This window comes from Sparassis crispa (genome assembly GCF_003851025.1).
Source record: "Sparassis crispa DNA, contig_000006F, whole genome shotgun sequence".
NCBI classification, from domain to species: Eukaryota; Fungi; Basidiomycota; class Agaricomycetes; order Polyporales; family Sparassidaceae; genus Sparassis; species Sparassis crispa.
Window position 1 is genome coordinate 821,608 of NW_020939753.1, and position 21,839 is coordinate 843,446.

At 54.6% G+C, this 21,839-nt stretch overlaps 8 protein-coding genes across 8 annotated transcripts; 2 read left to right on the forward strand and 6 right to left on the reverse strand.

Annotated features, from left to right (window-relative positions):
- Positions 1-1,113: 1,113 nt before the first annotated feature.
- Positions 1,114-3,041, reverse strand: SCP_0703050 (hypothetical protein; the record flags this gene model as incomplete). Its single annotated transcript, XM_027760231.1, has 2 exons — positions 1,114-2,710; positions 2,773-3,041. 2 exons carry the CDS (start codon positions 3,039-3,041, stop codon positions 1,114-1,116), a joined length of 1,866 nt encoding a protein of 621 aa, XP_027616032.1.
- Positions 3,042-3,712: 671 nt separating this feature from the next.
- Positions 3,713-7,380, reverse strand: SCP_0703060 (predicted protein; the record flags this gene model as incomplete). The annotated part of the gene is made up of 3 exons (XM_027760232.1): positions 3,713-6,043; positions 6,093-6,692; positions 6,913-7,380. 3 exons carry the CDS (start codon positions 7,378-7,380, stop codon positions 3,713-3,715), a joined length of 3,399 nt encoding a protein of 1,132 aa, XP_027616033.1.
- A 1,124-nt stretch (positions 7,381-8,504) lies between these two features.
- On the reverse strand, positions 8,505-9,527 carry SCP_0703070 (Uncharacterized oxidoreductase; the record flags this gene model as incomplete). The annotated part of the gene is made up of 4 exons (XM_027760233.1): positions 8,505-8,825; positions 8,882-8,940; positions 8,995-9,447; positions 9,506-9,527. 4 exons carry the CDS (start codon positions 9,525-9,527, stop codon positions 8,505-8,507), a joined length of 855 nt encoding a protein of 284 aa, XP_027616034.1.
- Positions 9,528-10,867: 1,340 nt separating this feature from the next.
- SCP_0703080 (hypothetical protein) lies at positions 10,868-11,242 on the reverse strand (the record flags this gene model as incomplete). Its single annotated transcript, XM_027760234.1, has 1 exon — positions 10,868-11,242. One exon carries the CDS (start codon positions 11,240-11,242, stop codon positions 10,868-10,870), a length of 375 nt encoding a protein of 124 aa, XP_027616035.1.
- Positions 11,243-11,404: 162 nt separating this feature from the next.
- On the reverse strand, positions 11,405-11,698 carry SCP_0703090 (hypothetical protein; the record flags this gene model as incomplete). Its single annotated transcript, XM_027760235.1, has 1 exon — positions 11,405-11,698. One exon carries the CDS (start codon positions 11,696-11,698, stop codon positions 11,405-11,407), a length of 294 nt encoding a protein of 97 aa, XP_027616036.1.
- A 689-nt stretch (positions 11,699-12,387) lies between these two features.
- SCP_0703100 (Protein N-terminal amidase) lies at positions 12,388-13,692 on the reverse strand (the record flags this gene model as incomplete). The annotated part of the gene is made up of 6 exons (XM_027760236.1): positions 12,388-12,545; positions 12,611-12,982; positions 13,072-13,365; positions 13,426-13,478; positions 13,534-13,583; positions 13,660-13,692. 6 exons carry the CDS (start codon positions 13,690-13,692, stop codon positions 12,388-12,390), a joined length of 960 nt encoding a protein of 319 aa, XP_027616037.1.
- Positions 13,693-14,962: 1,270 nt separating this feature from the next.
- SCP_0703110 (Aryl-alcohol dehydrogenase [NADP(+)]) lies at positions 14,963-16,508 on the forward strand (the record flags this gene model as incomplete). Its single annotated transcript, XM_027760237.1, has 8 exons — positions 14,963-15,280; positions 15,337-15,483; positions 15,543-15,620; positions 15,677-15,827; positions 15,886-15,975; positions 16,029-16,136; positions 16,187-16,362; positions 16,416-16,508. The coding sequence occupies 8 exons, from the start codon at positions 14,963-14,965 to the stop codon at positions 16,506-16,508; spliced, it is 1,161 nt and encodes a 386-aa protein (XP_027616038.1).
- Positions 16,509-17,568: 1,060 nt separating this feature from the next.
- Positions 17,569-19,301, forward strand: SCP_0703120 (carbohydrate-binding module family 48 protein; the record flags this gene model as incomplete). The annotated part of the gene is made up of 3 exons (XM_027760238.1): positions 17,569-18,221; positions 18,270-19,206; positions 19,269-19,301. The coding sequence occupies 3 exons, from the start codon at positions 17,569-17,571 to the stop codon at positions 19,299-19,301; spliced, it is 1,623 nt and encodes a 540-aa protein (XP_027616039.1).
- Between the last annotated feature and the right edge of the window lie 2,538 nt (positions 19,302-21,839).

The window sequence follows — 21,839 nt, forward strand, 5'->3', positions numbered from 1 at the left end:
TGTCAATTTGTCACACAGCATCAGCAACATGTGCAACTAACGACTGGATGATGACATAAAAGACTACACAGCCCATGTCATCGTCCTGCACCAGCCATGACGGCCTGATGCTTTGGGCGGATATGGCCAACGATGGAACTGACCGCCGCAACGCGTGCTACGAAAGCGATCGGACTCGTGTGCAAAGCAGGCTGAATGCAGTGCAAAGGTCATCATCGCCAAAACTCAAACGACTGAAAGCACGATGTCGTCCATCACCTGCGCAGGGAAGGTAAGTGCACACGCTCGCCCCTATCGCCCCGGACAGCGAATCAAAAATATTCGGGCCTATCCTTCACCTACTAGCCTGTGGAGATATCCAAGATTACCAGAATGTACATCGCGGTTCGAGTACACTGCTCCTCGGGGGATATTCCATTTATCATGCAGGGTACTAGGCTACACGCTGCGCCATGAACCCAAATGCCTGCTGGTCGCCGATCGGCGACGCGTGCGATCTTCCCCTTCCAATAGACTAAAGCTGGTCGACCCGAGAATTATTCACCCGGATGCAGGAGAGAGTACTTTCCGTCAAGGTGGAGCAATCCAGTGCGTGTTAATTGTTGTCGGTCATGTCAACCCTCATGGCTGGATAAGATCTGCACTCCATGAGGGGCTCGCCGTCGTGTGGCCTATCTGCGCATATCGAGGTGGAGGATCTCAGGCTGCGGTAACATGTTGGTACATGATTATCTGAAGTGTTTCTTGAAATGGCACGCGCACTCGAGTGGGTTCTCGTCGCGGGCTCTTCGAGGCGGCAGTGCGTCAGGAAGCAGAGGTTCTGTAGATCCTTGAGGTCTCGGCGTTTGACCTAGCAGTCCTCGTCGATTTTCAGCAAGGAGTCGACGAGGATTCTCTAGACAACAACTCCTTCGGCGCCCTGTTGGAGGGACAGTATTTATTCGGTCTGTGCTATAACTTGCCTGTTCCGTGACTTTTTCTGTCGAGCGTGAGAGGTCAGACTGGAAGGCTTTTGCTTTGAGTTGGTTTCAACCTATGGCAAACTTGGTTCCATCTCATTGTCGCGCATCAGAGTGATGGAACCCACCCATACAGCATAATAGAAACACATATTCACTTACGTATAGACATACCGCGCATGTTAAAACCGATGAGTCCGTCAAAGACGTCGGGTCTCTCCTTCATCAACCACTCGCAAAACCCCAGCAGCACCACTTCCTGCCTCAACTTCCTACTTGCATCGCCGATCCCCATGGAAGGCGGCATCAATCTGAACATGACCGCGAAGAAACGGTCGGAATCTGCGTGAGAAAGGGAGTCGACAAGCTGTGCTTGCGCCTCAGTCGGTTTCGTCAGTGGGTCCAACAGAAAGGCGAATGTCTGCTGCAGAACAAACTTTTCCCTGTGGTACAGCGCTGCGAACGGGATCGCGGACTTGGACCGACCCTTGATCAAGGTGAAGAGACCATGGACCGCGTCGTAGTGAGAACGGGATTCCCTGTCTGCAGCACCAGAAACGATATCGTTGATCGTGGTCCGGACAAGCGTCTCGAAGTCAACTTCGACTGCTGTGCCTATGTCTGCTTCTCCTTTGAGACCCATAGTGAAACTGGACTCCCACATACATAACTCCTTCAGCAACGGCTCGTGTTTCGCCCAAGCTGTAGACGTTGCATGAGCTCGGTATCTGTGCAGGGTGCGCAACATAGATTCCTTTGAAGTGAATGTCAAGGAACCTGTGTCCGGAACATGCTCGAGCATGAGGGCATTGACTGCTTGCGTCTGGGAGACCGTAAGTCTCGTAGTCTCGAAATCGAACATGTCATCTGTCTTGTTCACAGCCTCCTCCAGGTACCGTCTCTTGGCTTCCGGGGTCATCTCCGATGGTCCGCCATCCGCATAGGTAGGCACTGGCGACTTGTGTGGAATGTCTCCAAATGGACAGCCCGGGTCGAGTCCAATACTGCCCATCAGAGATATTTCGGGTCTGAATACCTGCGAACTCAATATTGCAATGGCACGCGGGCTAATGGGATAGAGGCAATGGTCGGCTCCTTTTCTGTGAGAGAAACTGTTGGAGCTGACTATGAACTCGTCGCCGATAGCTGCCTCCCATATGCACAAGAAGTAACCCTGTGCGAGGCTGATGTATTCTTGCGCAGGAAAATGGGAGTCGTCCGGGTCGATCTCGACGTTACCGGACACGAACGTACTCACAGTTTTCTTCATGGGTTCCGCATCCCGTATGATTTGCTCGTGCGAGGTGTCGAGATAGTAGTTCAGGACGTGCAGCCACACATCAGGCGCGGACTGGAGATTGTGTATCCTTTTGAACTTCCTGATCCATTTGACGAGAGGCGCGTTCTGTGGGAGGTCCTCTCGGAAGCTGTCAACAACGCGCTGATCCCTGCGATAGCCCATGACAAATAGGTATTTGCGCAAAATATTCAAGTCTGGGCGTCCAATGCGGAAACGACCCTGGTTCATGCCTGCGAGTATCGTCCCAACTATTCTTGCTGCGTGTCCTTCAAGCACAGAAAGTTTCCTTTCAATGTGCTGCACGTTTGCGGGATTGGTGACATCCTTGTAAAGGTTAATTTCACCGTACACGCTGGAGATGGGACGTTTGTCCAGGCTAGTGTCTGTTAGGCTGTAGAACAGAATGTCATCGTTCACCACGGGACAATTTTTATAGTCCTTCGGTTTATGCCTGTTCCCGAACGCGGACTTTTATGAGCACAGCTTTCATATAAGACTGCACTGGAAACAAACCTCCTATCGTCAGTCTGCAGCCCCGCAGTCTCAATCTTGTAATTTCGTAAAATGAATCTCGGAATGTAGTGATGGTATTGGTCGTTAGGGTGCGGAGGTGTGGACGGATGCAATGCCATGTCAATCTCTGTAGCCTCTCTCTCCGTATTGAAGCGCCGGAGACCTGCAGAAAGCGCTACCTTCTTGCGATGTCGAGCCCCACAACTGGAAACAGTAGAGTGTGCGCAAACTGACCGCAGACTGACAACGAATAGGTTGGAACGACGCATAGCAAGTGTCATTGAATAACCACGCCGATTGTGGGTCCGTTTCTGTCGTAGTATAGGCCTTCAGGACAGCAGTCATGATGAACCTTAACCTTGTACTGTAGCTGGCCCCTGTCCAGTAGTTAAGGATCCACAACGAGCATGCCTCTACACAAGACTAGCAACTTCAGCTCGAACCTGAGGCATTGAAGGTCTAGACTTACAGCCAAGATCGCAGGCACATTTCTCCATCCACTGCGGCTCAAAAAAGTGCAGCTCAGCTCGTCCGCATATATGAAGGTTTCAGAGACAATGCGAACCCATTATATTGCTATAAGTGATTAGCAAAGCGTACTCTGCGGCAACTCGGCATATCGTGCATGGGCCCATATACATACGCGCGGCTTGGGATAATAAGACAGAGGAGGGAATGCTCAAACTGCGACCTTTTTACACTCACCGCGGTGATGTCGGTACACGCGGGGTCAAGAAGAAACAGATGGCGAGATGCAGAGACAAAGTCCAGGTGAAGAAAGTGACGAAGGCTACAAAAGACAGGACGGACAGAGACGGGCTGCCACAGTGCAGGGGAGAGGATCTGCTCAACAGTCTGCCGACGAACCATTAATCAGAGTCCTCAGTCACGAATGATGCAGAGTGACCTCACCCGGAAGATAAGCATACGGGTCAAGATGTTATCGCTGGGAGAAGATCTCGTTGATCGTTCGACGGCGCTCCCTGCGTGCCGAGGAGGACAATGAAGAGGATAAGATGCTCGATGCACTGCTATCGACACTCCCGCCCTCCTCTCCAAATGCGGAATCTAGTGATATCCGGCTTCGAGCACCTAGTGTTCTCCGCTTCTTATCTCGTTCAGTTTCAGATCGGGAAATAACGGCGGCCGGGGCTAAGTAAATTGGTTCTTCTGCTGCTGATATAGTAGAACTAGTTCGTGCTCGAGTGTCGCGGTCGAGCTGCTGCTGAAGACCATTCAAAGTGGAAACGGAGATGGTGGAAGGGCGGGAGAATGTCACCCCGTTGGTGCGTCCTGAGCCAGACGACTCACTTCGCAGCACGGGGTAGCGGGTATCAGGCGAATTGGATACAGTAGCGTTGGTCAAGGCAGTGGTGGGATTGGGCGGCTTGATGACAGAGTTGATGGTGGACGATTCTGCGCGGACGGTGATGTTTGAATTACTAGAGATCTTGCGACGGCTAAGCTTATCTGTGTCAACGGTGCTGGCACAGCTCAGCAAGGATTCAGATGGCAGTGTCGAGAGGGAGGGCGGTATTGCAGTACGAGGACGCTCTGAGAGTGCAGAACGAGAATGTCTTGACGTAGGGGTCGGCGATGGTTCATAGGAATTGGTCGTGTCTTGAGAATCTAAGGACGTGATGATGGGTGCAAGAGCAGAATCCTGCTCGGGGGTGCCTCGCCGTTCCCTTGTGGTGAAGAAACGGCGAGTGGATGAGGAGGCAGGGATGGCTGTGCTGTTGTTTCGCATTGCAGGTGGTGTCTGCTCGTGAGTGGCGTCGGCACTCCTCCCGTCACTACTGGACGTGCCTGGTCGTCTCAGTATGTTCAGGGACGATGCTGGACGGGTGCTACCGACACTCCTCTCTACACTCGACATCGTCAACGTTCGAAGGTCTTTCGCATCCCAGCTGCGTCTGATCTCTCTGCTCTGTCTCCCATCCAATGGCCTTGACCCACTTGCCACGCGGTCCCCATTCACATCCGGACTACCCCTCTTCGCGGCATCATCGTCCAAGCTCACGCTCCGTAAGTGTTGGCCATGCAATGCGCTCGCATCTCGCAGCACCTTCCCTACGCCAAGCAGGAAGCCGGTCATGTTCCTCACGACCTCATCGCTTACCCTGAGGTTCTCTCTGTGGTCCGCACCGACCTGCCGCCAGAGATTCACTGGGTCCACTTCCTCGGCAGAGTCCGCGACCTCCGCGTCGATCTGCGCCTCCAACGCCTTGTGCGTTCCCGCCCTGAGCATCCCATTCATCTTATCAAGGGTGTGCACGAGATGTTGCGCACTCTGGAACAGCCCTGGGATCGTGTTCGTGGTAGTCTGTCCCATCGGAGGTAGACGAGAGAGGTGAGACTCGAACATGCCCAGTGCCTCCAGCATCAACCTCCGATGTTCGGCGTTTGCATCTTGACCTTTGCTGGAAGGTGGCGGAGCTGTGGACGATCGGTGACTGGCGTAGCTAGCAAGAGGAGACGAATAAGCGAGATCGGACGAAGTCTGCACAGGCTCCTGACGAGCCTGGCGCGAAGCAGGACTGTCTCTATCGGGGAGAGGACGGACAGACTTATATGTACGCAATGCAGGAGGCGCTGTTCGCGGAGGATTGTCCGGGCTTTCATGATGCAATGCCGCCATTGACGTCCCAGGCCGTATGGGAACGCCGCTGTAGCTGTTACGATCACCACGCCGCTGCGAAGTCGTCACTGGCGTGCGTGACTCGAAGTTATTAGACCCTGGGGGACCGACTCCCTCGGAAACACGGGTGCTGAGCCCAACACCCTTGCTCTGGCCCAAAGACGCATCTCCCCAATCGCCGTTGTTGACAGAGGCATTGCCAGTGGACTTGGTGAGTCGAGGAACCACGGGCGTGGTCGGGCTCTCGTCGGTAAAAACGTCGTCACCCGCGTCCCGACGCTTCGTCAGACCTGCCGCACGCAAACCCTCGCCGAGCAGACTGCGGCCGCTCGTCGACACGAGCAAGCCGTCGGAGCTGCCACCGCGGTGTCCCTGGCGCCTGCCTGGGACGCCGCCGCTCCCGGGCGTCGGCGAGTTCTCATCCCCATTCCCATTCGAAAGATCCTCCGAGAGCCACCGCGTTTGGTGCTTCCGCGTCAGCTCACGCACGGTGGAGTACCGCGCTGTACCAGAACGTCGCGGAGACGTCTGCGGGTTTGTGGGGATCATCGAAGTCGATGCATGGGGAGAGAACGCAGGCGAAGAATATCTCTCCGTGGGCCGGTGAGGTGTCGACGGCTCGCCATTCGCCTGGGGCACATGTCAGTCAATGCATATACCCAGCGACCACCAGACCTACCTTGACTTCAGAGCTCGGTCTTTCACCCTCCCGGAACTCTCTGGGAAGAGGCTGCCTATTCCTCCTACTACTGCCGTTCGTGCCCTGCGGGCTCCTACGCGACGAAGCGACGGCCGCAAGTGCAGCAGTGGTCACGTCCTGCTCGTCATCCCGCCAACGGTTGCTGCGTGTCTCGTCCACGGACATCGCCATAGACACCCTCTTCCGCGGCGCACGCGAAGGACCGGGAGATGGGGCCCGATCCCCGTCACGCGAAGGACGCACAAGACTGCCGGGGATAGCAGGTGCCGAGGGTCGCCTCTCGCGACCAGGAACAGGCGTGTGGATTTCCTGAGGTACAGAAGGGGGAGTGGCCGAGAGATCGTCCGAGGAAGAGTAGTAGTTTGAGATCGACTGGCTCTCACGTTCCGTTTCAGAGCCAGAATCGAAACGACGCAAAGCGGCATAGCCATTCATGGACACGGGACGGACATGAGAAGAAGATAGGCGAGAAGACGACGTGGACGAAGAACTGGCATTGGGAGGGGAAATAGGAGGATGAGAACTATTCGTGGGGGCGGGTGAACTTAGGCGGGAGATCGAGGTAAGTTTGTCGAGAACCTGCGGTGGAAAAAACATGGTATTGGAGGGATAGCGAGTACAATGAGAGCAATGTAGAATGTTGTCGAGGGCGTACATGCGTGAGTGCATCAATGCATATATCGGTTCAGTGAGGGGTGGAAGCACAACAGAATGAGATAAACAATATGTGTTCAAGGACAACGCGAGTTTGATGACTTTTTCAGCAATTAAAAAAAGCAAAAAAACCAACTGGACTCACCAGGCGATTGCGCTGGGTCAGGTTCTTCACTCTCTGCAGTGTGGACATATTATCGACGGAGGCATGCTGAAGTCTTCGGCCATTGGCAAATCGAGCAGTGTTATCTTCCTCATTCTCGTTCTCAAAGGCGTCATCGTCGTCGGCGCTGGCCGTTCTGTTCCTATTCCCGCTGCTGCGAGACCTGTCGTAGTCGCCCTTGACCATATCCGCAGCGACGCTCGAACGCGACGCAGACCGTTGACGGAGACTGCCGGCGCTGTAGCTGTGCTGATATCCAATGCTACCGCTCCCCGTAGAATTCGTCGCGGGAGGCGACGGGAGACCGGATCCAGTTGAAGACGACGGGCTGGGTGGTTCAGGCAAATCGGGAATGGAAGGAGGAGTTGAGTTGGATGAAACAGACCCGATGAAGATTGCCGACAAAGGACGAGAGTGACGGGACTTGGAGGGCAGCGGGCGCGAGGTCATCGGGCAAACTTGTCCTGGCTGCAGATCATGAAGCAGAGACTAGGCAACAATCGTGGACGACGCCGTCGTCGTCGCCGTCGACGGCCACCAAGGTGGAGGTAACAAGTACGGATTCAAGCGGCTACAACTGCAGCAACACGCGGTAACAGCGAGGTAACGCTTCCAGCGCTCCACACCCTTCGAACCATTCAAACGAACTTGGTGCGATTGCTGTTTCTACATCATCAATTTCATTGCCAGGTCTTTGCAAGGAATCTTCAATTCGCCATTTTACTCGTTTTTACGTGCCTTGGGCAGCTAGAGCCTCCTACATACCATGCCCGTATCGATATCGCGCAGGCCCGTTATGAGCTTTGACCAAAATAGCTACTCTCAAGGAATATCGTGCAAAGCGTTGTACGTACTGTATGTATCATGGCATTTGACAGCTCATCGATCATCCATGGCACCGAAGCTGGTACGTATACTCAAGATAGAGTTTTCGTGCGTAGTTCTATCTTTCTCAACTGAAACGATGCATTCCACCAGAATTCTGTGCAATGTCCAGGGTACCCTTTGGAGTTCCCATCCTTCCATGGAAGACCGCATAACACATCCCTGCGCTCAGATGGACCGGGACAACCTGCTTGCGCATGTCTTCGTGTGGCCCCGAGACGTCAATCAAAGCCTCTTCCCCTGCGGCATCTCCCAAACTTTACAGCTAAGTTTGGGTTACTGACGATCATTGGGCGCTGGATGCCCACAATTATCGACGATATACTGTATGTTTCATTCTTGTCATCAGCATCGCCTTTGGTACATGTCCGTACCATCTGAGCTCCGCGGGGCCGAGGAAAATCGACCTTTGATATAAGTATCTCATTCGTCTAAAGGCTGCTATCCATAATTACTGCACCTGTTATTGGCTCACGAAGAACGAATAGAAGTGTTCATGTTTGGTGAACGTTGTGTGTAGATCAGTGCGCGACGTAGAATGTCATGCAGAGAATATTTACAGAGCGAGGTCGTCGTTGAACGGTGGATATCAGTGTGATAGCCTACGTAGTGAGACCTCGCGCACATCATTCATCTTTAGAAAACGGTTCGTTTATTTCTTTACGCACTGGATTGTCACATACACCAATCTAATCAGCCTCCAGTCCCTCCGACCAAGACTCATACTTGTCTATCGTCTCGGTGAGGCCATTTACGAAGCCCCTCACCATAACTATGCAATCTTTTCCCAGTGGGAACTGGAGCGGCGGCTCGGGGATCCCTGCCACTCTATAGATCACTCCAGCTGCCTTCGTCGCATCCCCGGCCAGCTTCAAGTTCGGCTGCATCAGGTGTGCGCGCATGAGCGCCGCTACCCCGCCCGGCTTGGTGTACGCGGGATGCGCAGGCAGGTGTACCATACTACGCTCAGCGGCGTCGGTGTTGAACGCGCCGGGTTCGATGATCGTGACCTTATGTGCAGCAATCAGCACTGACTATATATCACGACATTGCAAAGGAACTCTACCTTGATGTTCCACTCCGGATCGAGTTCTGCTGCAAGCGACTTGGTGAAGCCGTCGATAGCTGCATGGATTTCCGATCGTCAATATACATTCACTCCCCGCGAGCACTACCCACCTGTCTTTGTTGCCACATAGTATGACAGAACCGGAATACCTTTGAAAACGGAGGTAGCACCGTTCTGCAGTATTCTGCCCCCAGGAGGACTGTTGACCTCGCGGAAGATGCGCACGGCCTCCCTGCTGACATTCGCAGCGCCCCAGAAATTGACGTCAAACAGAGCCCTCGCGACTTCTTCCGGCGCTCCCTCAGCCTCGCTCAGGACGCCGTACCCAGCATTATTGAATAAGACATCAACGCGCCCGAAGGCCTCTATGGCCTTTGCAAACGCGACAGCAATTGCCGGCGTGTTCGAAACATCGAGCTGGACGACGAGCAACTTGCTCGCGGGATATACGGCCGAGAGGGAGGAGAGCGCGGATGGGTTCCTCAGAGTGGCAACAGCAATGTCACCGCTCTTGAGGACGTACTCTGTTACAGTGCGCCCGAAACCGGACGAAGAGCCAGTGACTGAATATTCCCCGGTGAGTGATCGGTAGAATTGAATTGTTGAACGAAGCTCACTCACTGAACCAAACTCTAGGCGACATCTACAGAACGTCTGAAGGATGTATGGATATCTGTGAAAGTGGGCAGACCTTGAGCAAGGATACTCAGCCGATGATTCTCTCTGCAACATGGAGGCCATCTTTATACTGTGCCGGTTGTTCCCAAGCGAGTCAAAGTACACATACTTCACAGCCGATCTCGTCATTGCGCGAGCGGCGTGGGTTTGAGTATCCTCATACAAGCTGTAATGTGAGAGTATCTCCGGTATATCGGGCTTTGTACGCATATTTGTCAGTGCTTTGTTAAGGCTCGGGGTAGGACACCGGCGACATTGACTAGACAATGCTGCCTGGCATTCGCTCCTTCGATTCCGGTCTCGAGTTCAAGTTTGATTTGTACGGCTAACACACCCCCAGGCACGTCGGCCTGTGGAACCTCGTCAGCGAGCTCGGGTACGCCGCGGTCGCGTATACCCCTCTCTCATCTATATTTGACTGTTGCCTGAGCGAGTTCGTGGGCGTACATCGAGCGCTGTCCACTGTCTGGCGCGAGGACTCGGCCACGCGTGCGTTCTCTTCTGCGAGGATGGAGAAGGGAAGACGGGTGGCTGGGGCGAGAGTAATGAACAGATGGATGTGTCGTCCACACCCAGATGCATGCCATAGTATTTCAGTGTGTTGGGTAAGCATGTTGTCCGTGGCTTTTGTCTGGATATGTGACTCAGATGGCTCAGAGCGCTATGGTGCTGAAGGTAACTTTCTATCCAGATTTGACGCTTGACTCACTGACGTTGTGACCTCATTGCGCCGGTAAAGATGAGATATCCGGGTCTTACTCTTCTCAGAGGAACTTCGTCTAAAACAATCTGCATGGTATCGAATAGTCGAGCTGTGCAATAGCTTTACAGCTCGAACTGGATTCAAAGTCACATCGGGGCTGCGGAACTGGATGGTGTAACTAAAGTAGATAGTGGTGGCGGTGGCGGCAGAATAATGAGATCGATCGAGAGTGTAGATTGATAAACAAAGCAGTTATAGTGGTCAATATAATCAATCCGATGCAACCTCGACGAAGGCAACACATCTGTGCTGGAGTACAGGTTTCAGCAGCTGACTTTGATGTATACTGGGTATCTTCCTTGCAAGGTCGCTCCCCTGACATATAGCACACGGACTAATATTCACTCAGATTCGAGCGTTCGGCCCATAGGACGACAGTTGCCCGTCGTGATCAAGCGGCAGCCCGACAGCAGGAAGTAGTGTACACAACATGCTTAAGAAAGATCTGGAAAACTCGATTGGAATGGAAACTTGCATTGAACAACATCAGCTATTTCTCACCTCAATAACTATGTTGTGTCCTTCTCGACGCCAAGCACGCTTCACGATGAAGAGGCAACCCATGGAAAGGCCTCTTGTGCCAGCCTGCGACTGTCCCAACCCTCCAGCTCACCATCACCCGCATGATCCCGCACGTAATCTTTGCACAGCTTGAAGCTATCCAGCACATACACCGGCAACCGCTCCAAGTCCGCTCCATCGGGCTTCTTCGCCAGCGCAGCAACGACGTCGTCCCATCGCCACAGCTCGTCCTTGTGTTTGCGAGCGTCGAAGTACCAGACCCAGTTCATACCACGGCCGACACCCTCCCCGCACGTCAAATACGCTTGGATCTGAGCGCCCGCGCCGAGAAGGAGCGCGGCGAGCGCGGAAAACACAGGGGGCATCGGCTCCGCGCCGGAGAATAGACCCTTCATCAGCACGTCCTCAAGCACCGGCCACAGCCGCGGGCGAGCGGAGGGTACCACAACGAACGCGCGCGCAAGGACCGTCGCGTAGACGCTGCTCTCCGCGTAGTCCGTAAGCGGTAGGGCTCTGTCGTTCTCCTCGTCGGGAGTCACCACACGCGAGGTATGTTCCTAGAGGCGCGCGTAGAGCGTGTGTGCGAGGTGCTCGTAGAGGACTGCGGGCCCGCGAGCAGGGTACAGTGCCGCGGACCCGTAGTGCGCGGGCCGCCCTGGCGTGGACACGCCCGAGTCGATCTGGGCGGCGGTCGACGCCAGGTGGGCGATGTGCTCATCGATCTGTCCTCGCTGCACGAATGATGCGTGCAGGACTTGGTCGATTACGCCGTGGAGAGTCGCGCTGAGCAGATCAGGGTCAAATTGCTCCTGGATGAGGGAAGCGAGGTTTTCGGGGCTATTGGAGAGCATCGTGATGTGGGGGCCCGTAAGTTCGCTATGAGCACCTGGGCTTTGTATGCGAACCTTGGATTGACCTTCAACTGAGAAGAGCCTGGCACGCACCTTCCGTTGGTGAGGACGATCAACGTGGTGTTGGAAGATTGTGACGAGCGCAGCGTCCGACGCCGACGCTCAAATATATGCCGCGTTCACAACTTCGCATGACCGTAGCGCCTAGCGAAGACCAGAAACTTCGGTAGTTGGATGAGTGATCAATATTGTCAGTTGCATGTAGCATGATAGGTTGGCGGAAAACATGCAAGTGTGCGTTGGCGACAAAAGCTTCAATAGGATCCTCAGATCATTGTGACGTGAATCGAGAGCCTGGGACTCTGTCGTCTGCGTACGATGGACAATATTTCTTACGCAGATGACAGGGAGCCAGGTAGCCGATGTGCAAACAATATTTTCGCAACTTGTGCCAGACCGGCCCTGGAACTTAAGGGCAGAGAGGTTGGTGTACAGTACAGGATTCGATTCAACTCGTGCACGGCTGGGGTGCAGGGCCTGAAGACTTAGATGAAACAACGCGCCCATCTAGCTCCCAACCTCGAGTAGGTTGGCGCACACAAACCTAACACGACCTTGAGTCATCTAAAGTAATAGTGTATAGCTCGCGAGCGCATTTTTGCCTACCCGAGCAGCCAAAGAATCAGCCATCACGACGCAACTGAGGCCCGGGCGTCCGACCCAGACGTCGACGGTATCGTCCACACTTCGACCCCCTCCGCCCGCCGCCCCATCGCATGCAGCAGCCGCGCCCGCCCAGAGTCACGCCGCATGCTAAACAGCGTCGATGAGCCAGCAAACTTCTTTCCTGCGAGAGTTCGTTCAGGTTTCACCTAGTACACTACAAATGTTAACTGAGATGAAGATGCGCACCATCTTCCTCCCCACACCTGTTACATATTACCACGAGTGTCTCCTTGCCCTCTTCATCTGGTGCTTCCGCACCGCTTATACAGGTATCAAGCCCAAAATCATTCCGCGCCCACAGCGGTCGCAGCCTTGCCACCCAATAGTTGATCGTGTGTGAATCGCGATCGTCCCCATCGTCCTCCTCCCAGCCTGACTCGAGCCACGAGTTGAGCAGGACGAGTACATTGGCCTTGCGTGCACGGCAGTGCTCCGCGAGCTCGTACGGCCCCTCCGCAAGCGTCCACATCGTGGGCGGTTGCGGGTTGAGATCCATGCAGATGCCCAGCGCGAGTGTGCCGAGCGGGGATGGGAGTGTGAACGTCGCAAAGCCCGTGCCTACGAACCACGAATGCCCTCCATGTAAGCATGCAATTCGCGGCTGAGATAACACCATGATGAGGGACGGCGAGGGAAGGGATACGCACCCGCTTTTGCCCATGTCGTGTCCGTCTCGAACAAGTGCGTCTTGCGGTACACATCGCCGACGCGTGCGCCGCGCGGGTCGTATAACACCGCGCTGTTCGCGCCTATGCGTGTTGCCGGGGTGCCATTTGCATCGGGGGCTTCTACAACTTCGTGCGGCGCTAGGCGCTCTGGAAATCCCCCGACGACGTAGCAGTGCAGCCGGGCTGCAAGCTCGGCACAGAAGCGGGATGTCGGGCCCGAGTGTGGATCTTCCAGATACGGCGCGATGGCCGCGGCGTTCGGAAAGAGGTATCCTGGAAGTGTGCATATTGTGTCAAAATGATGCATTCAGGCATAGATAGAGGGAAGCGCGCCTGTGAATGCCATCTCGGGGAGGCAGAGGAGGTCGATCGATCGTGGTTGTAGCCTACGCAGCAGTAGCGTTCATCTCCAGCGCTGAGAGCGGACAGACGGATACACACTTCTCGCAGAGCTTTGTCACTTTGTTTATGTTTTCTTGCACACGCCCTATCTTCCATCGACGGGAGAGATGTCGAGATACATCTGCATTGAACATAAGTAACCGACGACTTGATCATCTCACTGACCTTGGGCGAGTACTGAACCATGGCGACTCTCATCGAGGAGAACGAGGTGGTAGAAAACAATCTGTAGGTGCGGTAGAATGTAAGTGCCTTCACGGTGTCGTGTCTGACTGTGGGAGAGATCGCGAATGGTGAGTTGTCGGGCGCCCAATTAATTAATTAATTGATCTAATCTAATCTACAGACATCTGCCAGGAGGCAAGATCTGAATCGGGGACACTTGTGAGGTTGATGACTCTATGATAACTACTCACAAAACCTCTCTCGGAGCTTGACGACATATATCCCGTTTTCTGTAGATCTGAACAAATACAGTCTCAGTTTCTCGAGCTGAGCGACGTGCCATTGCCTGTCCAAAACCACGTCGGACTTTCAAAGTTTCTCACTTTCACTGCAATTTATTCGCTCTTAAATATCGACCCTCCTCAGGCTGCACCTTTGCGCCGATGCTTTCCTGATACAGAAGACCTACATAGAATGTGGTAGTGAAGAAATTCCTATGTATTCTGATGTTTTATGGGATGGTTTGAGGTAGAGCTGGGTTCATCAGTGTTAGCCGGAGGTCAGTGTCCGGGATTTTAATCTTGCTTGTTTTGACCTTCATCTGTCTACTCCTCACCAGTCTTCGCCGTGCTTCACCTGGATGGTCTTACTTTCTCGCAGGAGGTGCGCGCTGTGAAGCGTTAAAGACCAACGTACTTTCTCAAAGAAGCGTCTCCGGGCCAAAGCCCACTGTGGCTGTCCAGGAGCTGGCTATCACTCCGCAATAACAACATGTGCGTACGTTGCATCAGTGAGTCAGAGCACATCTCACTATGCCTCAGAGCCTTGTAGGCGGCTTCGGGCATGCAATCATCCCCTCGGGCTTCTGATTCGATGACGAAACCTGTTGGGTCAAGGTCATTATCTGTTGTCCTGCCCCTTGCAGTGCAGCTGTACGATGTCATTATCCAATCGTCGAATAAATACTTACTTCCAGTTATTCATATGTGCGTAGGTCCAACGAGAATTCTCACCAATTGGGCCAAATGGTCCTCGAAACTGGTGGGCAGATAATTCCGTGAACTTTGGCGCGCGGTCTCGAATCAAATTCTCGAGCGGCAGTTGCAGCACAGCGTCATAGTCTCTGCCGAACGCATACGTAGCCGTTTTCTGTGGGCGACGCATTCATTTCGGCTGTGCGCGCCTGGCTTGACGAGGCATAAAAGCAGACGATTCGTCCAATGTGACAAACAACCCAACTTCGTCCCTTCATACCAAGGCAATGTCTGAAAGTATTGTCATCTTGTCCTCCTCAGCCTTCGATATGCCCAAAGAGAGTTTTTTGGTGCCTGCTCCGCCGCCTCCGACCAACCTTGGACGTCACCGCCAACTGGCGCCTCGCGCTGGCATTCATGTTTCCCCCATTTGTTTGGGCGCTATGAGCATCGGAGATCGGTGGGACACCATAGGGATGGGGTCCATGGACAAGGCGCAAAGCTTCAAGCTTCTCGATGCATTCTACGATGCCGGCGGGAATTTCATCGACACGGCGAATAATTATCAGGACGAGACGTCGGAGAAGTTCATCGGTGACTGGATGGAACAACGGGGCATCCGTGACCAGATGATCATCGCGACCAAGGTAAGGGCTAAAGTACCACGTGTGGATTTTGTCTTGACATACTGTGCGATGTGTAGTACACGTCCAACTACAAGCGGTCTGCCACTGACCTTAAGCAGAAGTCTCATTACACTGGCAATAACATCAAGAATATGAACCTCTCCGTCGAAGCGTCGCTGAAGAAGCTGCGTACGTCCTACATCGACATCCTCTACGTTCATTGGGTGAGCACTTTATGGTCTCATGTGTTTGTAACGTCGATTTAGGTGGCATATTGTTCTAGTGGGAATGGAACACCAGCATTGAAGAGGTAATGGACGGCTTGCACAACCTGGTTACCCGCGGGCTAATTCTCTACCTCGTGAGTCGTTCCTCTCAGTGTACATCCTCTCGAGGCAGTGATAGAGTCTGTTGTAGGGCATATCTGACACCCCGGCATGGATCGTCTCGAAAGCGAACACGTACGCACGGCTGATGGGCAAGACACCTTTCGTGATTTATCAGGGAGCGTGGAGCGTCCTCCAGCGCGACTTTGAGCGCGAGATAATACCTATGGCTCGCTCTGAAGGTTCATTCTGGATGCAATCACCGTGTTCCAGTCCCACTCACCGTCGTCCGATACTCAGGCCTAGCACTTGCACCGTGGAATGTGCTTGCATCCGGAAGAATCCGCTCAGATGCAGAGGAGCAGAAGCGCAGAGAGACTGGCGAGAATGGTAAGCTTGTTTTGTACGGTCGTGCGGTTTAGTACCAATAAGCGTGATTTCAGGCCGCCTCCTGTTGACCAATGACTGGGTACGTACGCCGGACGAAAAGAAAATGTGCGATGCCCTGGAGGAGGTCGCTAAACAAGTCGGCGCAAAGAACATCACCGCAGGTATGAGGGCACAGCTGGCAGAGGGCATCCACTGATTGGGGTTTAAATAGTGGCAATTGCGTACGTGATGCAGAAGACCCCGTACGTCTTCCCGATCATCGGGGGGCGCAAGATCGAACATCTCCAGGCCAACATCGAGGCCCTCAGCATCGCCCTCACGCCCGAGCAGATCAAGTATCTCGAGAGCATCTTGCCCTTCGATGAAGGATTTCCGAGCACTATTTGCGTGAGCGCAGCTCTGCTCGTTGCACTCGTGCTTGCTCACTCTATGCATTGTAGGGCGACGGGACAGCCAACCGCTTCGTGTTCACCTCAGCGGGGAACTTTGACAAGTGGCCGCTCCAGCAAGCGATCCGGCCAGCCATACTGTGAGGTCTGAAATTTGTCGGGCGTTATAGCGGCTTTCTCTGCTCATTAGTACATGGTCTACATTTTTACCGCTGCGAATGCTAGATTGCCAGTAGTAATCTAACTGTGCCCACGAAATGTTCTGTGCCAAAAGCCTAGTGACGCTATATATTACTGATGTATGTGACATGACAATACATGCAAGGTGATCATACCATTTGAATGCGTAAAATCGTCTTGGATACCGACCGGATGTTGTGAAAGCACGAATAATATGCTCTTGGGCTTTCCAGCCCCCATTTGCGATGTAACCGCCCCAAAAAATTAGCTGGCAATCAGCTCATTTCCCACCACGAGCGTCGTCGTCTGCACGGAGCGAACCTACGAGGCATGCGATGGACTGCGTGGTAAGGTGGCTGAACTAGAGATACACAGATCGATCGATGGGAGGCTAAATGTCGGCTTCCCAATCAAGCAATCCCGACGTCATGGGGCGATATTCCGACGCTGCCGTTCGTGGCGGTGGTCGGTGGCGAGTATATAAGGGCGGACACTGGGCAAGGAAGCGTACCCAACTTTCTCCTTCCTTCTCCCACCGTTCTGCCTCCCGACAAAACAGCGACCTTACTTCTTGCGTTCCCAATGTTCGGAATCGGCGCTCGTTTTGCTCACGGTCATTGAGAGTTCTCCGCCTTCTCACTGTAATCATCGTCAGACCGCATGCATATGGGCGACGCTGGGCGCGGCGGTTGTGCTCGGCAACGGTACTCGACAACTGACGCAACTCGGACGATCCTCTGAAAAGGGATTAGTCTCCCTTAGTCCACCCACCATGCCGTAATAACCCCTGATTTACTTGCGCCCTGCAGAACAATCACGCTACATGGAGTTCGCGTGCGTTGGGAGCTTTTGTCTGATACAGGTCGACAATGACGGAGAGCCTGAGGAAGGGAGTGGCGAGCACGCGTCGGGGACAAATAGGTGCAAACAGAGCTCGAGGAGTCAAGCGTCGAGGAGGATCTGCCTTGCTCTGTATTTGGTGGACGACCGTGTCCGTGTACTTTAACCGTGCTCTTCCTCTAGCATGGGCAACACTTCTTCCAACCCCGCCGCTGCCGCCAACGCTGCCAACCCCCAGAACACCCCCTTCCCCGTCCGTCTTGGCAGCCCCGCCCCGCCATCTCCCAACATCCAGCAACAGCATCGCGTCCACCGCTCCCTCCGCTCAAAAAAGAAGTCTCTCGAGCTGCCCGACCTGGCGTCCCTCTCGCTCACCCCCGCCTCCTCGTCCCCGTCCTCGGTTTCTCCCCATCCGGCCTATCGTCGCCCCCCCGCGTCGTCGCCGATCCCCATCCCTACATCCGCGAACCCGCCTCAGCCCACGTTCCGGCCGCAGAACAATCTCCCGTCGGCGGCCCACATCCACATGCACGATGGCTCGCAGGCGAACGGACATCGACCGAGACACAAGTCTTACCTCAGCAGCGCGTATCCGTCCACGCGCTCGTTCATCTCCGGCGGCGACCAGGCTTCTCCGCCCCGCGAGGAGCCCATCAGGCCCGTCTTCGTACCCGAAGTCGTCTACAGCACGCTCCCGTTGGCGCTGGTCAAGGCGGAGGAGGAGACAAAGCTGGAGCCGGTGGCGGTCAAGATCATCTGGCGAGGGGGCGGCAAATCGGTCGTGTTGGCTCGCGCTGGGGACGACAACTGGCAGGGGCGGCAGCCGATGGACTTTGAGTGAGTGAGATCCGATCCTGCCCTGCTTCTTTGTCTGACCTCTTTCAGCCCGCAACTCAACCAGTGGTTCACCTACGTCCCTTTGTTGCCCGGCACGCACCACCTGAAGTTCATCGTGGACGACCAGTGGAAGACCGCGGACGAGTACCCTACCGCGTCGGACGACCGGGACGGCTCGCTGGCGAACTACGTCGCGGTGCCGTTCCCTGCTGCCATATCTTCTCCAAACGTCGTGCCCGCGTCAGGCTCAGGCTCGTGCACAACTTCACCCCTCGCGAGCCCGCACCACAGTCACCCGAACCAGTTCAACAGCTTCTGGAGTGATGCGAGCAGCGCCGCGGCGAACGGGGTGCCGGGCCATACCGAAGGCAGGGGCAAGGCTGAAGCAGAGTGGACGACGACAATCCCGCCCGAGCTCGTCGCTGCCGCCGCCGAGGAAGAAACGTATCTCGCGTCCGCGGACTCGCCCGCGCCGTCACACTCCAGCGTTGGCGGCGGTGGCGTCCCAGCGCCCAACATCCCGCCGGCGCCTGTACTTCCGCGTCACTTGGACAAACTGATTTTGAATGTGCGCCCTGCGGCCGTGACAGCACCCACGCTCGGCGCCTCGGAGCGTGATCGCGGGCGCCGCGGAGGCCGCGAGCGTGAGCGGAGCCGTCGCGACAAAGACAGCCGCGCTCGCCCTTCGAACCTCGGGATGACGTCGAGCGCTGTCCAGGAGGATGCGGAGCACCCCGCATCGCTCGTGCTTCTTCCCGTGGTGACGGCGTCGGGCACGGATCTCACGGCGGGCATGCCTGTACCGCTGTCCTCACCGGCGGGCGAGGCGAAGGGCGCGGGCACGCGCCTCGAGGCGACGTCGGGCGTGGCGGACGACGCGAGCGTGCTGCCCGTGCCGTCGCATGTCGTGCTTCACCACTTGAGCACTAGCGCAATCCGGAACGGCGTGCTGGCCATCGCGAACACGACGCGATACAAGAAGAAGGTGCGTTGGCGCTGTTTTTTTTCTATTTTATTTCTTGTGCTGACACCTTTGTTGTCGATCAGTACATCACGACGATCTACTACAAGCCTACGTGACGGACGCCTTCGCCATTTTACATATCTCGGCTCTTCTCTACCCAACTGACGCCTTCAACACATTATGTCGCTGTTCACCATTCATCCCTCTACCCTCGATATAGACTTCATTCGGAATTTTCTTACCTATGTATCGCTGCCCATTATTGTACTCCCATTCACGACCACCCGCCCTCGCGCCAGGACCCTCAGACCGAAAGACCGGCGTGGAAGAAGAACCGCCGCCCCTGGTCCCCGCCGTCGCGGCCATTGTTATATTACTTAGATGAGGAGTGTGAAAGGAAGACGAAATGCGGACGGGAGCCGCTGCAGATCGATATTAATGTACTCTTGTATTCTCTTTCTTGGAGTATCATCCCCGCTGAAGGTGTGCACCACTGCTCATGCCATCGTCTCGAAGCACTGATGAGCCAACGCTGGGCGACAGTTCTGCTACCGGTCTCCGCTCGTCGATGACGTTCCTCGTGCCCGTCTCGCGCGCACACGCGAGGCTGCGCAGCGACGTCCATCCGTGTTCGACGAAGTGAAGCGCAAAGATCTAACTGTATTCTATCTATTCCTGCATATCACATGTCGGTGCCGCCGTCCCCCGCCTGTACATACTCAGGGCCACACCCTAGAGCGGGTATACGCGAGTCCGCCGTCCGCCGTGCGTCGTGTTTCTCTGTCCATCGTCCCCGCATCCATCCACACCGTCAACGCCACCATCACATTGTCATTGTTCTCGTTCTGGTCCCGTTCCGATTCTCGTCTCCTATCTTTACTTCTGCGCCCGCTCCTCCCTCATGTTGTGTCCAGTCTCGCTCTTGGGATTTGCCCGTTAGCATGTAGCCGTTGCTGTTGTAGCTGTTGTAGTCGTCTGCAGCGGAATAGAATTGCGCCTCATGCTCGCAGTGCAGTGTAATTTTGTCGACGATGCGCTACCCCATACGAGCTGCCCTTGTTGGGAAACAAAGGGGGTGCACTAGGTACGTATGACAAAGGCGATCTTGCCCGGTCTGAACTATGTGACGCGTTTGAATGCAGAATCGCAAGGCACTCAACGTTCTGTGAGAAGGCGACGCAACCTTAACGACTGTAGGTGCTTTGGTAGAATGCCTCTACGCGTTCTTGAACTGTGTGTCCACTGTGGTAGTCTTGTGTGTAAGTGGTGACACAGATATCAAGAAGACGTACCATCATTAAATGCTTTATGTATTTGTCTCAATTGTAGGATGATCGAGGCTGATGAACGAGTCCTTCGGCTTGTGAACTTGCAGGAGTACGACACCTATCACTCAACGTGTGAGATGGCATCTTCCTTGCAGTTCTTTGAGCAGAAGTTGATGTATTTACCACCGTCCTTCATTTTCGGCTCGAGCCCATAGCTGTTGCTGGCCGTGAGACTAGGTAGACGTGCTGTATTTGCTAACGTGTACAGTAAACACTCTTCTGCTTCTCCATTCTGTGCGGCCTGGCTGCTGAACGCATTGTGGATGAAGAGTAAAATTGAATGCGAAGATTACGTACCGGCGATGGGGGAGCAGTACTTGCTTGAAGTTCCCTCTTGGTCGACATATAGTACGGGACGGCTGCAATCAATGAGCCCGCACTCGTTTACGATGCTTGCAGGTCGAAGGTGACGATTGTATTCGGTTGCGATAGGCGGTTGCGGAACGCCTTCTACATAACTCCAAAGCTGGATGACCTGTGATTGAGTGCTACGCTGTCATGATTGTTATAGGATACCTATGGCGGCCGTAGAGGAGGATACGATAAGAGATAATCGATTGGCGGCGTGAAGCTTTGAAGAGCCGCACCGACTCACCTTCCAGAGGGTCTGATCCCGTCAGCCGGCGTGGCATCGGTCTATGCTGATTCCTGAACTCGAAACCACTTACGCCGTCTTGAGGAACCTGAAACGATCCGCTGGAGTCGTGATGGGGCGGACGGCCGACGGTTGTACGCGTGTCGGACAGGACGCTGCGCTAGGTCTTTTAAGTTCTACACCTTTTCGGACGGCTCCGTCCTTGGGTCAACTTCGTCGCATGTGACGGTGTTCTCTTTGTGCAGGGCGTCGTTCTAAGTTGTGCCGGCTTGGGCTGCGGGATATTGTTTGTAAGTAGGTTCAAGAACCTGATGCACACGTTGGTTTACGAGCCGAGATTCAACCTTATTGCACCTTCAATAGATTACGATGGATGCCTCAGCATGTGGGCAGTGCGCACCCCCTCCAGCTACACTCACAGCAGTTTCCGAGTCGTTACTATCGTCGTCGCTGCACATTATCCACCCACTTTTTGAACCCCTCAATCGCGATCAGTCTGCAAAAGAAGCTAGCAGTATCCTTCTACGCACGTACGTCTCACCTAGCATCGTCGTCAACTATCAGCCTATTTACTTCAAAGCAAGCACAGTGGAAATCAAGCGGGCTTGAATTCAGATGGTGGATTCCAACCCCCGGCGCGATCCGCTTCAACTGCGGCAGGATGAGCCCAGGCGCCAAATTCGGGACGCGGCGCGATTTCCACTTCTTCGCTATACATTTGGTCGTTTCCT